A 16,407-nucleotide genomic window follows, 5' to 3' on the forward strand; every position below is an offset into this window, starting at 1 on the left:
AAACTCCAGCCGGGAACTCAGCTTGCTGGCAGCGCTGCTGGGGATGGTGGTCGCGGCTTCACCGGGTGGCTGCAGGAGCCAGGCTGGAAAACTGGAGGAATCTGGAGGATTCCCAGCCCTGAGGACTCCTCCTCTTGCAAATTAGCCCATAGCCAAGGATGGAAACTCGTAGCTTGCTTGAAAGCTCTGCTGTGGCGGCCATAGGCGTGAATCCTCCCTATGGCAGCGGCACCATGGCTGGGTGGCTGGTGTGAGGCTGGAGTTTCTGCTTGGGGTAAATCTGCAGTGACACAGCTGATGACCGTGCACATGTCGGGGAAGAAATGTCATCTTCTGGAAGCGCGCGTGCTGGCTGGCACAAGGGCACTGCATTAGCCCTTGGATGGTGGTGCTATAGAAATATTTAATGACGTTTATTTGACGTATTGACCCCAGGAAGAAATTGTTAGACAAATTCTAATCTCTGTAAATCTTGAGTTACTCTTCCTTATTAAATCCAGAGCGGATTTACACTGTCATCAAACAGAAATTGGGCTGTAAGACAGAACATGCAGCATCATCTTTTGCTACCACAACGTCCTCTTACTGAGGCTTTTCAGGTAGTGCTGCTCTACCACTCAGGTAGTAGTAGACTACTCAGCCTACTACTCAGCCTCAGGTAGGCTTTTCAGGTAGTACGCAGGTGAGGCAGACTTGTGTGCAACTTGTGATGCCCATAAGAAATGAAGGAAAACAGCATATATTTACATTATCTTTAATACCATATGCACGTGTGTCCTAAAATGTATTCCTGTCACAGCCGCGCCCTTTGCTACCTGAACCCCGTCCTCTGATCCTGAAACTCCTCTAACCTCTGGTGCCAGCAACGATTCCCTCTCCTGGCAAGCGTCTAAAATGGGCTGACGGTTTCAGAGGTGGAAAGAGGCTGCTTCAGAGGACAAGCTTCCTGCTCCACAGGTCCCTTGCCAGCTTGGCTGCCCAAGGCTGTGTTCCTGCAGCAGATGGGTGACAAACAGGGACGCCGGCAGCAGTGCACCCCCACAATGGGGCTGTTCAAATCCTGTTTTCATTTTTGCAAAGTTTTGTGCGTTCCAAGCGTAATCCACACAGCCAGGAGCCCCTGCTATCCCGTTACGCAATGACTATTTTTATAACCAGAGGGAGAGATTTTTTGCACAAAAACAAAGTCCCATTTGTCTGGCTGTGCGATGACTGCTTGCCATGACCTCATGTCTGATTTGGGAGGGCTTCGGGGGCTGCCAGCAGTGCGCTCGGCACCTGGGGGGCTGCGGAGGGGATGCCCCAGGTGCGGTGGGTGGATCTGGGCACTCCCACTCCTCCCGTCATTGCTGGCTGCCCCATTTCTCCCAGGGCACAGGACATAGCCTGGCAATGATGCTACGTGAAGCAGCAGCTCCAAAAGCAGCATCGATGCCGGGCAGTAACACAGTGCTCCCTGGACTCGGGCAACCGCATGGCCTGGCTGGGCTCCCCGTGGGCACAAAGCCGCTCTGCTGGCAGCCGAGATTTATAGCAGCTTTTTCCGTAGGAGCTGGATGATGGGGGTCAATGCTGCTTCCCATCCCATCTGCAACATGGATATGCTGCTGCGGTGCATGGGCATGTGGTTAAGCACAGGGAGAGGATGGGTACTTGCGTCTGGGGGTGCAATCCTGCTTTGTGAAAGCCTCCCTGGGAAATAGCCTTGGGCAGTGCTCAGCATGTCCCTGCTTACACTGCCCAGCGCTCACCAGATTTCCTTTGGAAATCTTTAAAAAGTGGGCATTTAATACCTTGTGGTGCCTTGGTGTGGCATAGTTTCAGGTGAGAAATCGCACACTGAAGGGCTGGCACAGCCGCTTCATCCCTGAGCTCCCAGGGAGCACTGAGGGAACAGCCATGGCCCCCTCAAGCTGAGACCCACCGCTTGCCCTTGGGGTTGCTCACAGAAGAGGGGCTTTCCAGCCTCCTCCGCAGCAGACGCAGGTACAGAAAGTGAACTCAGGTTCCTGGTGCGGCTTTCCCTGCTCTGAGTGCTTATTTATGCTGTGTGACTTTTTGGCCCTGCCGACTCCACCAGGCTTCCTGTTTCCCAAGTGCTTGAAGGGATTTATTACTTTTTTTATGCCTTTTGCAAGGTGTTTACCAAACTTTTTTGGCCAACCTTTTGGAGCTTTACCTTTAACCTGGCACCATTTACCATCCTTTCTGGTTTTCTCATTTGGACAGAGATTCAGCTGTTTAGATGAACGTCTTCTTGCTTTTAATAGCCTCCCTCCCCTGTGGTCCAGCCTTGCTTTCCTCCCTTTTGCCTTTACAGTATCCTCTGGCCAGGCACTGTGCATTTGCTCTGATGTCCCAGTGGGGTCTCTCTAAATACGCTCAGTGCCTCCCACAAATTTTTTACCCTCTCTGTTACCCCTTTCAGTTTCTTTGTAAAAAAGCTTCTCACTTTTGATGTAGTTCCCTTTCTGAAATTAAACACTTCTGCAATGAGTATATTGGCTTTTGTTGCTCCTATGGAGGTGCTGGAGCTGGAGGTCCGTGTCTGACCTGGCTCTGGAGATGAGGTGGGGGCTGCTGGGGGCCGGCAGCTGCCTGAGTGCACGGCAGTGGGGGCTTCCTTAGGGAGGAAGAAGCCCACTGCAGCCCTGCTGCTCCCTTCAGTCCTCCTCCATGTGTGACCCAGAGAGGGTAAAATGCTCCTGGCAGGGGTAGGAGAGGGTCTGGGCTCCCACAGCTCCTCTGGAGCTACACCTGGGCAGCAGCTGCTGTCAGGTCCTGCTGTCACTCTGTAACTGTCTCTGGAGCAGTGAGGGCTGGGACACCCCATTCTCAGACCTCTCTCTGGAGCCATTATGATTTACAGCAGCAGACTCAGGTCCTTGGAGCCCAGAGTAAGGATACCCGGCATCTGCTTGTGGCAGTGCACAGGTAGTATCGTGCTAGGTGGGAAGAGGGAATTTATTGGGGAAGGAGCTGGAGATAACACAGCTGTAGCCATCAGCTTTAGAGCTTGTACACCATGAGCCTGCTGTCCTAGTGCCCTGTGCCCTCTCTGCCTGTCCCCGTGGGAAGGGAGCCCCACCGCGGGCCAGGGATGCTGGGGAGCAGCGATGGGGAGGGAAAAGCCTGGCAGCGTCAGGGCAGGAAGGCAGGCAGGCAGAGGCTGCCTGGTGCAGGAGGCTTCTCAGAGCAGAAGGGACATGGGACCACGCATGGGGCTGGCACAGTCTGGAGGAGAGCGGGATGGGGTGGGTTTCTGATTGATGTTGCTGAGTGCAGTTTGCTCTTAGTCCCCGTGGAGCCTGTGGTCATTGCTCCGTAGAAATGCCCATGCCTTCCAGAGCCATGGGCACTGCACGCTGAGCCAGGCACCCCACTACACCTCTTGCCTTGCAGAGGGGGCGCGGTGGGCAGCGCGGCAAGGGTGGGGAGCCAGCAGAGCCCTGTCCCAGCCCATCACCCAGGTGCCAGCCTCTCACAGAGCACTCAGACTTATGATTCTCTGGGGGCAGAGCGGGTGGGCACAGGTGCTGCACCCCACACAGGATGCTGGCGTCGGGCTGCCTCCCTGGTCCTGTGGATGTTTCTCGCACTGTTTTGCAGATATCCATGAATTCTACGATTTCACACTGCGCTCTGCACCCCCGCAGCCTCCCAGCCCAGACACACATCACAGCACAGCCAGGCAGCAGCATGGGGCCAGTGACCCCAGCTCCGCAGTCGCACCCAGAGAGCCCCAAAACCTACCCGAGGTAAGAGCTGCTCCGGCATGATGCTGCAGGGCCAGACCCTGCACACTCCTGCACTGACGGGGAGGCAAGGAACATGGGAGGCTGCTGGCCACCACAGCCCGGCCAGCTCACACCCAGGGTGTTTCCACACCTCCTCTGTCATAGCTTGTCTCATTAACGAGGCAACTTCTCTGGTTCACAAGTGTTAATTGAATTACTCCTAATGCAAATAGCTTCAGCTCCAGCTCTGGTTCCTGCTCTGCTGTTGCAGCTGGATTAGTTGCTCCTGTCTGACGCTGTCTCCCACGGAGGCGTTTCAGCTCTCTGATCTAGCCACCTCGCGGGCTGCTTTTGATAAGTGAAGTAGGTTGAGTCTTTTAAGTTTCCCTTTTCAGGATTTTTTTTCAGCTCTCAGATAACTTCTGTCTCTCTTATTTGCATTCTCTTTAATTTTCAACAGCCTTTTAAAAGATACAGCACCAGGTGGGGAGGCAGGAATTGAGCAGTAGGGTCTCAGTTATCTCAAAGGCACCGAGGTAAATAAAATTGCCTTGTGCCTTTGCAGGCCCTCTTCCTGTCCCCCTCTCACTGCCTCGTGCCCTGCCAAGGGATGCTGTGGGATCCCCCTGAACTGGGGATACAGGAACATTTGTGCAGAAATGCAAAAATTCAGGGATTCCTCCTTTCAGTGAAACAATCCTATCAGATAAACACCATATTTCTGCCTCACAGACTGAACTGGCTTCCCATCATATACCTGTGGGGACACCAAATTTGAGTGGCACACAGGGACAATGGAGCTGAACGATGTCTCCTAATGAGGAACACTTTAAAGGAGTTTGATGATCAAGAACAGGGGGGACAAAACTGCCCACAATCAGTGCAGGAGGTATCTGTGTCCTTCTGACTCAGGAACCATTTTAGTCCCATTTTTTCTTGACCCCCTTCACACTGACAGTCCCTCTAGTTAAAGGCAAACCTGCAGATCTAGTCTGTGTTTATGAACGAATTTTTAGTGATGTCATACTGTAGGCAGTGGGATCCCACTTTGGTTTTTTGGGTCTCCTGTAGCCTTGATCCACCTACTGGCAAGCTCTGCTGGCAAGAGCCACCGGTGTCTGCAGCCAGGCCAGTCCGTGGGGCCCCGAGGAGATGTAACAGTCAATAAGCACATTTAAAAATCAGTGTGGAAACAAGTGGAGAAGCAGCCGTGGCCCTGGCACAGCTGGCGTGAGGGGTGCTCGTGCTCCCCCCACAGTGCCCTGCCTGCAGGGGGGACGAGCAAAGCAGCCGGTCTCGGGGCTTCCCTGCACCGAACACAGCCCAAGCCCATCAACACCATCAAATACTACCTCCTTTCTCCAAAAAATGTGTTTGAGGCATCTGGTGTTGCTGAAACGTGAAATGCAACGGGGAGCTGCCCCCACCCAGCGGCGGGACAGCCCCAGAGTCCCCTGCCTGCAAGCCTCCACCGTCGCTGGCAGTGACCCTGCTGCCCATGGGGCCAGTGCCAGGGCAGGCTGCCGTGGGCAGTGGGATGCTCACTGAAGGCAGTATGAGCCCCTTGCATGGGGGAAAGCTCATTTTGACCCTTTCAGAAGCAGTGGGGGGCCTAGAAGCAGCTGGCCTGCCCTACCCGCATGTACCTCCTGTCTCGTTTCAGGATCTGTCCCGGGACGGTGAGCGGAGGCTTCCCACAGCGGCTGGGGACAGCGTGCCGGGGACACCGCCGCGGCTCGTGAGGGTGACGGCACGGAGGACGGAGGCACCAGCCAGCATCTGCAGCCTGGTGCTCAGCTCTCGCAGCGCCCTGCCCCAGGTGAGCCTCCATGCGCCCCACGCTGCGTCCCACCCTGCCAGCCCGGCTGGCAGCTGGCGCTGAGGGGACAGCACCGGGGCCATGTGCCCATAGCACTGCGGGGACGGTGCTGGGGAGGCGTTTTCCTCCCCTGGGGCTGGCAGTGTTTCCTCATGGCTCTTCTGGTGATGCTCAGGCTAGGAAATCTAGCAGTCACCTGTGCCAGGGGCTGGATGACACCGAAATCATCCCCTTGCGTTAGCATTGACCGTGGCCCGGTGTCAGCCCTCAGGGCTCGGAGGGCAGGTGGATATGATGCAGAAATAAAGAGGCTGCGTGGAGCTGGAAATCCTCCCAGCCCCGTCCCTCTCGTCCCCAGCGCTGGCACACTCCCACGTTGCAGATTTCCGTATTTTTTTCTCTGAGCTCTTAAATGGCAGGTCCGTTCCTCAGCTTACCGGGAGCTTTTCTCTGCTGTCTTACTTACTTGGAAACACCATTTATTTGTATGTGTATCATAAATCTCAGCTTCCTCCTGGTGCGAGTGCCTCATTTGGGCTATGCATTTGAGGGGAGTTTTAGGGACGAGCGAAGGGCAAAATGCACTTTTGGGAAGGATGAAGTGGCCAGGATGGATGGAGCTCACTGCAGATTTAAAATGATATGAAAATGTTGTTTTCCTTGGCATAGTTTGAAATAATGCTTGTTTGCTACGTCAAAGTCTTCTTCTGAAATATTTTAAATATGAAAATTGCACTGCTTCTTTTCTCTCCTTTTTAAATGTTTCCCTTCTTATTCTGGACTGCAATAAAATGGGTAATGCCCCATTTTTTTCCCTTACTGTTTAATTTCTCCTTTTCCTTTTGCTACTCTCCACATTTTCAAACATTCACCAAATCTTTACCAGTTTTGGAAGGGCAGGACAGTGGTTTTCTGAACACGACAGGAGGATGGGCTCGGCTGCCGGTCTCTATTCACCAGTGGGAGGGAACCACGGCCGCAGATGGGGGAATCACAGGGCAAAACCCACGAGGCATGAGAGCCTGATCAGTCAGGAACAGTCAGATTTTAAGGGATTTTCTTCCTAACTGTCCCAGGCTGTGGAGTGCAGCGGCTCTTGCATCCACCCCCAAACGTTTGGCTGAGTTGCAATGTCTCCTTTAGCAGCAGCCCACCTAGCTTTGATTTTAAGACTTCATGCGATGGGGAATCTGCTGTGTCCCTAGCCTGGCTGGCCTGATGGTTATCTATCCTTCCCATTAAAAATCTGCACTTTGCTGTTAGCCTGGATTTCTCTCGCTTTAGCTCCCAGCCCCAGGAAATTTTGCTGCCTTTGTTTGCTAGGATAAAGGACCGCGGCAATCAGAAATGTTCCCAACATGTAGGTATTTATAGATGCGTCTAAGTTCCCTCTTAACTTTCCCTTAGATAAACTAAACAGATTGGCTTCTTCACTCGCTCAGTGTGAGGCAGGTTGTTCCAGCCCTGAAATAATTCCTGTCATTCTTTTCTGAAGCTTTTTTTATTTTCAGCCTCCTCCTTTCCTAGCCTGTGTCGGTACGGGTCAGGAGCCGGTCGTCGGTGCCGGGCGCTGGCGCTTTTGAGGTCACCCATCCGCGGGGACCACAGCTGCCGGCCCGGAGCAGGGGGTCACTGCCCCAAGAGGGAGGGGGCGGTGGGGACCTGGGTGGGCAGGACAGGGCTCTGGGAGGGCCGTGCTCTGGCAGGGCTCTCTCATCTGCAGCTTCTTTCATCCCAGAGGACGGCCACTTCACAGCCTGGCCACAGGCAGAGCAGGGACCTGGAGGGGAAAAACCATAGGGATGGTAGTGTTCAGTGCTGGGCTTAGCCATGCCCATAGTCCTGCCTGAAACTCGGCTTTCTGTGGAGACCCAGCAGCCTTCCTGGAAACTGGGACCAAGCGGTGCTGGAGAGCTGCAGGCTCGAGCGCTGCTCCTCTGCGGCAGCCCCTATGCTGGGAAACGGGGCCCTTTGACACGGCGGTGAGCCTGTTCCCCGAAATGTCATCTTCATCGCTGAACACAGGCCTTTCCCCAGCGGAGCGGGAGCATTTCCAGCAGTCCTCCATGTCAGCGATCCAGACCATGACATGGGATCAGCCGTGCCTGGGGGCAGGCTGTGCTGATGGACCACAGCGCGGGCCCTGCTTCACATCCCTCACTCCTGCATGAAGGCACTGAGGACACCTCAGCTCCTGCCCAGCATCACCTCCCATGTCAGTTCTCAACAGCCCCAGTGTGCAGGACAGCATTGGAGCTGGATAACACCTACACACCCAGCTCCTGCCCACCTCCATGGTGACTTCTTGCTCCCCAGCCTTCGGTGCATGCTTTTTGCCACGGGCATTTCCAAAGTGGGTTTCAGGAAAACACTTGAAATGGCAAATGGCGCTTGGAAGAACCGGGGAAGCTTTTATAATTGGTGATATTTAATGCTAGGGTGGGAGGGCACCAGCTGCAGGGCAGAGCAGCTGCCCCCGTGGTGCTCTCAGCCCAGGAACAAGAGCTCTAGCGGACACCCTGCCACTGATAAAAGGCAAGATGATGAACTGGTTTATCCTGCCTGAAGTAAGCGCAATTCTCTAATTGCATCCATCAATGTAAATAAGTTTTCTGTGGTCCTGGCTTTGTCCTCTCCCCTGCCTGCAGCTCTCCCTGGCAGTGATAGCAGAGCAAAAGCCACCATAAACCTGCTTTAGCCAGGAAGACGCATGAGAAATAAATTGCCTCTCCGCACAAACGCTTCCAGGAACAGGAAATTTTCTGTCTGCTGGCGAGGATGTGTGTGCACTCTGAGTAGCCCTGCAGTGTGCAAATGGCTGCTGCAAAGGAAGTGGGACCGGTAAATAGAGCAGCAACATGTGCTTCCTTACGGCGAGGCTTAGTGGGCTGAAACCATCCCTCCATGGGAAAGTGGATGTTCAGCCCTCAACGGGGCAATAGCAAAGGGACTTGGCCAGCTGAAATGCCCTGTTGAGGTGCTCAGAGGCACAATCCTGCCTGAGCTCTGGAGTTTGTGGGGTTTTATTTGCCAAATCCTCCATTTCAACGTTTCCCCGAGCCCCGTGGTTGCCTGAGCAGGGCTGCTCAGGGCTTGTGTGCATCCGCAGTGGGAAGACCCACAAGGATGCTCCCGTGGCCGCTGCCGCTCATCTGCGCTTACAGGCTGGCAGGAAGGCTGCTTCTCTCAGTAAACGCCATTCTCATCCTCCGTGCGGGGAGCAGAGAGCAGCCAGCTGTAAAGATAAATGAAAGAGGAACAATGCCACTGATGAGCAGAAACTCTGCGCCTGCGAGGAAGCGCCGCTCTTCCCCTGCCGCCCTCTTCTGCCTCCCAGCACGGCTCTGCAGCCACTCTGACTTCATCCCTGTCATCGCGCCAGTGCGGTGCCGCCCCTCTCGTGGTCGCCTGCCCGTGCATCCCTCCCTCCCTCCCTCCTGCCTGCCAAGGGTTTCGTTGCTTCGCTGCCCGACACCAACGCAGTGGCTCTGTCCTTGCTCAGCCCAACAGCTGACACTGAGCAACAGCAGGTCTTAATGTGATGGAGAAAGCGAGCGAGACTGCTTCAGAGGACAGACATTCTGTGTGTGCTCCGAAATCGCCAGTGAATAGGAAACCTCGCTGGCAGGGGATGCTGCTGCTTCCACAGGCTGTGGGTGCGTGGGATGCCACTGAGTGTGCCCGCAGCGTGCCAAGTGCAGGCTGTGCTTTAGCCCTGCTGGGCTGAGGCCAAAAATGTCCCCTTCCCTCCCTGCATCCCAGGGAGGACACAGCCCAGCTCTGCAGAAACGCCCTGGCAGGGTGTTAGGAGCCCTCCCTGCTGCACCTGCCACTGAAGAAGATGCATCCATCTGCCCTATAACCCACAGCTCAAGTGCCAAAAAGGTTCGTGGAGCTCCCCAGGGGATTTGGCAGAGAAAGGCAGGCTGTGCCGCCAGCGTGGCGACCAGCTGTCTGCTTCCCCTGTCCTTCTCTCGAGTGCTTTTTCCTCTTTCCCGATTTGCCTTTGGCCAAAGAGTAGGGCGTTCCCATGCTCTGTGCCTGGTGGGAGCGGCTCTGGGCACCCGCAGCAGGTCGGGATGAGACTGGCGTGTGGTGGATGCTGCAGCTGCAGAAATGCCCACTCCCCCTGGCCTGGCTGCAGCCCCACCGCTCTTCATTTTCTCTGCAAGGTGTGTGAGAGGGGAAGCACCAAGTAGCTGTTTGCTATTGCAAGGAGTGTCAGGGAAATTAAGCAGGTCCCTGATGCGGGCGAATGTCTGACAATGAATGCAGCCCCCCCAAGATGCCCCCCGTGAGGTTGCTTGGTTGCACATGCCCTGCTGTCCCCACCACCCTGTGTCCTCTCTGTGGGCTGGCTGGGCAGGCAGCCGAAGCCATCGCTACAGGCCAGACTGGCCACTGATTTATCTCAGCTCGAGCCTGGCAGCCTCAGCCCCGTGACCCCAAAATCCTGGGAAGTGGCTAATGCTCAAACAATGGGAGCAGAGGAGCAACCAGCTGCCGGAGGGACCCTCCCTCCCCATTGCATCCCCACGCACCTTTGAGAGCATGTTTTATTTTAGGAGAAGCAGAGAAGAAAAGCAGCAACCCACAGCCCAGAGGCCCAGGCTGCTGCCCTGGTGTCACTTGAGCCACTTTGTGCCTGGAGGTCATTGCAGGGCTCTGCATTCAGATGCTCTCCAGCAGTTTTGTGTTTCGACATTGCAGACACAGGCTCAACAGCCAAAGTGCTGAAGCCAAGAGGGTGTCTGTCTGCAGTAACACGCTCAGACTGAACCATACATCAGCCCTGCACAGCATGGACACCCGGCTGGGCAGCCAGCTGCCTGTGTCCCAAGGATGCTGCTGCTCAAAGGGGGGTCAGCACAGGCTGTGTCAGTAAAAGCTGTCACTTCAGTGGACATTTTGGGGTTGAATGGCTTCAGCTTTACTAGAGGCTCTTGCTATTCCTGCTGCAGAGGTGAACAAGGAGATGCTCAGACCTCAGTTCTCCCAGCTCAATATGCAGCTTCAGCAAAGGATGAAGAACTCAGTAGAGCCACCAGGCTGTCAAACCAAAGGCTCATGTGTGGCCACCTGTTCCTACTCTATTTGGGGACATTCTGTCTAAAACCAGTGGCAAAAGGAAGATCCTCGGCAGACCCCAAGGCTTTTCTAGCTGTGCAGCATAGGAAAACCTTGCCAGACACAGGGCTGTTGGTCCATCCGTTCATCCAAGTCATCATCACTGTTTTGAAGTTATTTTGTGACAGTGTAAGTGCGTGCAGCGCGCCCCATGCAGTGGCGGAAAGGGGACAGCGAGGGGAAGGCTTTGGGGAGTGTCCCACAGATGGCCATGCTCCAGAGTCATCCAGACAAGCCTGGAGTCCATCCATCCTCCCTCCAGATTCATGCTCCAGCTTCGTTTGCCTCTGTCTAGTGCACGTGTCTGCCCATCCCCAGGGAAGCACAGCTGCTGGGGCTACTCACAGACTGAGATTCACACTGATGGGTTTCATGTGTATCTCTGAAAGCAAGAATTGAGACCATTCACAAGCATCCCAGCGGGATGGGGACTGAACAGGGGCCAGCCCCATCAGTGCCTTGACCAGGAGCTCCATGAGCCGCCGCGCTGTCCCCACTGGGTCTCTGTCTGCTTTGCTCATCAAGTTTCCAAAACGAGCTGATGCAGCCTCAGTGCAGGGTCCCCACAGCAGCACCCAGGTCCTTGCTTTCCTGCTTTGCCTTGTGGGGTGACTGACCACATTGCTGCTGCAACCGAAGTCAAGCATTGGAGCCTGTCTCCCGTAGCACAAACCAACCAGGGGCTCTCAAAGTGCGGAGCCTCCATGCCCACAGCACGGGATGTGCCACCCCGACCTCCACCCATCCATGCTCCGCTCCCCCTCGCAGCCACCCTAGCATCTTGGGAGGCTGAGGACAAATCTCACGCATGTGTTTCTGCAAAACAAATGGGCTCTCCTCGCCATTTTTTAAAGGAACAAACCAAGCTTGAAGGCAGAGCCTGGCAGGCCAGCTGCTTTCTATCTGGAGTGCTGGAGCTGGGGGAACGTCGCTGCATCTTAATGGCATTGGGCTGGATGGAAATCTGGATTCTGATGGCAGAGGCCATACTGGCACTGTTATAAATAGAGCAGCCACAATAACTGCTCATGAAGATTTTTAGTCTTTAGGATTTGGAGGATCAGTATCAAGCTATGGTGAGAGATCCATTATCCTCGGCATTGGTAGGAGCTAGGGTAATTGCAGGGGAAGGAGGACAGTGGATGAGTGCGGGTTTGGGAATCGTCCCACTTGTGAATCCGAGTGTGAGCCCTTTGAAAAGTGCTCTCTGCTGTGTGCTGCCTCCTCTTGCTTTGCTCTGCCTGCTCTGGGGGGTTAGACCATGTGTGGCTGCAGCATTGCAAGCGTTTCAAGCCAACCTCGTGCCCTGCTGCAGGAAGCGAGGGTTTGCTCCAGGGCAGTGCCCGCCGGAGCCCTGCAGCCTGCAGGTACAAAGCACCTTGCAGGAGCCTCACTGGCATTGCACCTAAAAATTATTCCAAGTATTGAGACTCAGGCAAAGGCCTCCTGTGGTCTGTGGCCTAGATAGCTCTTTGGGCTGGCACCGCTCAGGCACACCAGCACCTGTGCCCAAAGCACTGGCATGGAGAGCATCACGCCTGGCCGGTGTCGCTTTCCCAGCCTCACAAGCAGCTTCCCACCTGTGCATGTCCAGGAAATGTGGCAATGTCCTGCGAGGCTGCCCCCGCCTTTTAAGGGGTATTTTTAGACCAGATCATTTCACAGCCCAGGCTACAGCAGACTGCGGGAGGAGCTGTGGCAGAGCAAGCGAGGGGGCACTGCACTGCGGTGCAAGGGGGAGAGCCAGGCTGGTCCTGGAGCTGGATTCATTGCTGAAGCCAGGGGCAAGCTCTGCCTGCTGCTTCGCGAGCATGTTGCAGTCCCATTGCTGCACTGTTCATCCCCACTCCCTTGGCATGTACTGCGCAGCTATTTCCCCTCTGCGTGGTAGTAGATTTTGCATAGCTGAATCTCACGGGGTGTTTTCGCAGGGAGGTTTTGTAAGCTTTGGGGCTCTGCTGCTGTGGGAGCGCTCCCGCGTTACCACTCTGGTTCAGAACAAGACCGTGGTGATGAAACCGCTCTCCCAGATGCCTGCTCTCACCACACCGTGGCTCCGTGGTAGAGCTCATGGCCTGGCTTCCTTTGGGGTGAAACTCAACCCAGCTGTGTTCTCTGGCCCCTGTGGATGCCCAGTCCCTGGGACCTGACCATCCCATGTCCAAACCAAGCCCTGAGGCCAGGCTGATGAAAGCGGCATGTCATCCCTCGTTGTCATCCGTCACCCAGGGCTTGTTGCTGGTGTGTCACTCCTGAGGAACACATGTGTACGGGCGTGCCTGTGCCTCGGGAACACCTCCTCACCCCACGGCTGGGACCCGGTTTGAAGGTCACCTCGGGGCTTCCGAAACGGTCGTGTCTTCTCCTGGCGTGCCGGCGACGGAGGGGACGGGCGGGTGGCGACAGTGCGCCTTTAAGAGAGGCCCGTGAGCCGGCTGCGGCCCTGCGGCACGCGCGCTGATTGGCCGAGCGGCCGGCAGGCGGGCCGGGGGCGGGGACAGCCATTCAGAAATTTCGGAGCAGCACTTTCTCCCTTAAAGGGCACAGGGCAGTGGCGGCAGGGAGGGCCAGGGCCAGGGCCAGCCGGGCGCCCACCTCCCGTCCACCGCGGGTGCCCGGGGCTCCCAGGGACACCGGCATTCATTTTTCTCCCGGAGGCTGCGCAGGTTCCCACGCCGGAAAGCGTGTCCTAGGGCAGCACAGCCCTGACAAGGTGCCAGTATCCCCATGAGCCACTGGCTGGAGGCAGTGGGAGCTGCTGAATGGGCTTTGCTCTGTCTGGAATGGGCAGATTGGAGCAGGGCTGGTCAGGTGAAAAAGAGAAAGTGTGGACCCACAGAGCTCCCCTTCTCATCCCCCATGCAGGGTGGGAATAATTGAGGAAAGGGCATCCCTGGGCCCTGGATGTGGGGAAAGGTCCCGCTGGGTGGGTCTGTGCTGCCCAGGGCAGCCCCAGATCTGAGCAGAGTGGTGCTGAGCCCTTGCAGCACCTTCAGAGCCACATGTTGACCCACTCTGAGGATGGAACTGGTTCCTGCAGGGGTAGCTTCCAGTGGGGAGCCCACAAGAGCCGACTCCTGGGGCTTTGTGGCCCCAAGGTGACATCTGCTTAGGCAGGGCCAGCCAGGAGATCTCTGACAGACTTGTACAGCACAAGCGGCATGTGTTCGGCTGCTGCTAAGTCTGAGCATGTAAGCACACCCAGGGACAGCTTGGGACTAGTGAAAGATGCAGGGAAACAGGAGGTCTGGTGGGGTCACACTAGGCACAACCGGCTGGAGATCAAGGTACAGGACCAAAAAATTATCAACCGATTCTCCTAAAGACATGAGACTTCGAAATACCTCACTCTGACTCTGGCTTGGAGTGGTGAAGTTGTGCCCTCATCACATTTTCAAACCTTCCCTCTGCTCCATCAGGCTGGAAATGTGCTTTATTCTAAAGGCAATGAGGCACACACAAGGACTGGGCACCCACAGACCACAAAACACAGCAGTGCTGTAATTGCCATGCCCATGCAGCAGCAAGGCTCCCCCCTTGCGCCCAGGGAGGTGCCACAGGAAGGCAGCCCACGGCCAGCCCGTGCTTCAAGTGCTCCAGTGCAAGGCAGGAGCCTCTCTGCCAGGTGATGGGGATAGCAGCTGTGGGCATTGTGAGGCTGTCAGGAAATCCATAAAGCCTGCTGCAGTTGATGATTGCTATTAAATAGAGCCTCCAGGCTCTCCTTTACAGGGAGGGAGCCTGGGCTCTGCTGCAGGGACTTGCCGCAGGTCTCCATCACTCCTCTCCCCTGCCAGCGCAACCATGGAAGACATTTAGTTGGCCATAATTTCAATTGCAGAAAGCGGTCGGTGGTATTTATTGAAGACCCTTGCGCCGTTGCTGCCACAAGTGAGGATACAGGAACTGCATAGTGGCACTGGGCAATGTATCAGGGATCATTAGTAGAATGAAAATGGTTTTGCCCTGGAGGAGAATAATTTCTTTGGCAACTGCCCTGAGAGCACTGAGAGCTATCAGTCCCTTGGTATGCCTGGTTATTATTATCCCAGCTGCACATTTCCCAGTGTGAATCGCTGCCGGTGGCAGGGAGGAACAGTCTCAGTGTGAGATGTTCGTTATCTTGCCCCTTCCCACTCACTTGTGACTGTGCAAACCCTCCAATGCTCACAGGAACCACCGGCCCCGTTTGCCCACTAGCTATGCAGCCGGTTCTGCAGAGCGCCTGTTCAAGTTTCATTTGACAAGCCTCTGACACAGCAAATTGCAAATCCCTGCTGGATGGGGGTCTGTGGTAGTGCTAAGAAACTGACTTATGGACTGAGCTGAGTTCGGTTGGTTCCTCCCTTTGCTGCTCATCTCCCTGTGGCCTGCTCCCCTCCATGCATTTACCTCCCGGTGCTCCCCGCCCCCTGTTCTCAGCTCGGTGGCTGCAGACCCCATTGCCTCCCCTGCGCTTTGGACATTGAGTAGCTTTTTGCAGGTGATTGCGGTCGAGAAAGGTACCTCCCCCATGCAAAATCATCCCCCACCTCCTCCCTCAGCATTACAAAGATGAGACTTTCCCCGTCTGCACCCAGGCTCAGAGCTAACGCGTGGCTTCAGTTCCCCTGGCAGGAACTGGGGCTCCCGCTCGGGCTAAAGGCAAGGAGCAGTGTGACAGCGCTCGTGTAACCGTCGTCTCTACAAGGAGCTGGCTGCCTTCAGCCTACCCCGTCTCCTGCTCCTAGAAAGGCTGTAGGTGCAACAAACCCCCAGCTCCTGGTCCCTCACACTCGCCTTCCTCTTCCCGCAGGACTTCATGTGAGAGGAAGGAAGCGACAACAGGGGCTGAAATGCCAGCAACGCCAGATAAAACCTAGCTCCGTGCCGCCTTAGTGCCATGTAAATAGCACCATCTCCGGGGATTTCTTGACACTGTGTTGAAATTAGCACCTGTAAAAAGAGCAGCTGCCAAAGCTGAATTTAAATAAGACGGGCAGGCTTCTGGTAGGAAGAGGGTAGAGGATGAGAGAGCTCTTGGTTTCCTTGAATCACTTCCCTCCACGAAGGCACCTCCCTGGAAATCAGCTCCCAGCTCCTTTAGCCCTGCTCAATGCCCACATCACTGGGGCGAGATGCCCACAGCTGCCTGAAGGCGCTGGGCACTGCGCCTGCCCTGCCAGACCCAGGTCTGGGCATCCCAGTGCAGGTGCCTGCGCTGTTTGCGTTCCGGCAGTGCCACTCCCAGTAGCCAAAATGCCGCTACTCACTGAAACAAGCTGGAGAATAGCAGGATGTGGCTGCCCCTGGCCAGCTGGCCCTGGCCTCCTCTTGGCCTCGATAATGTGTCCTGAGCCCCACGCAGCATTAGGGAGCGTTGCAAGCAGGCGGCAGCAACCAGGGATTTTTTTTCCTTTTAATTGGAGCTAGCAGGTGGCACATACAGTTCACTACAAATGAGAAGGAATTAAACAACTCTTGTGGCAGCTAAAATGGGACATGCGGGTTTTCAGGAGGGGAGCTGCAAGTGGGTAGGGAAGGGCTCCATCAGAGCTGCAGCGGCTGAGGCTCAAGGCCCCTCTGTTTGCAGGTGGCGATGAGGCACTAACAGATAAGAGAGCTGGGGGAAGCAGCAGAAGGTTTTAGGTCGTGGAGCCGTCCCTCAGTTTGTGAGCTGGCAAGTGGAGTGGAGTGGAGGCAGCAATGCTGGCACTCCAGGGCTGGCGGCGAGGGTGTTTCCCA

At 55.6% G+C, this 16,407-nt stretch overlaps 1 protein-coding gene across 2 annotated transcripts in view; it reads left to right on the top strand.

The window, feature by feature from the left end:
• Positions 1 to 16,407, top strand: part of DLG3 (discs large MAGUK scaffold protein 3) — a 79,296-nt gene that overhangs the window by 5,837 nt on the left and 57,052 nt on the right. For both annotated transcript variants that reach the window (XM_050901587.1, XM_050901588.1), the window contains exons 3-4: positions 3,610 to 3,758; positions 5,401 to 5,556. In XM_050901587.1, coding sequence (XP_050757544.1) covers positions 3,610 to 3,758; positions 5,401 to 5,556 — 305 coding nt within the window. The remainder of the gene's footprint in view (positions 1 to 3,609; positions 3,759 to 5,400; positions 5,557 to 16,407) is intronic.

This window comes from Gymnogyps californianus, chromosome 9, assembly GCF_018139145.2.
Source record: "Gymnogyps californianus isolate 813 chromosome 9, ASM1813914v2, whole genome shotgun sequence".
Taxonomy (NCBI): Eukaryota; Metazoa; Chordata; class Aves; order Accipitriformes; family Cathartidae; genus Gymnogyps; species Gymnogyps californianus.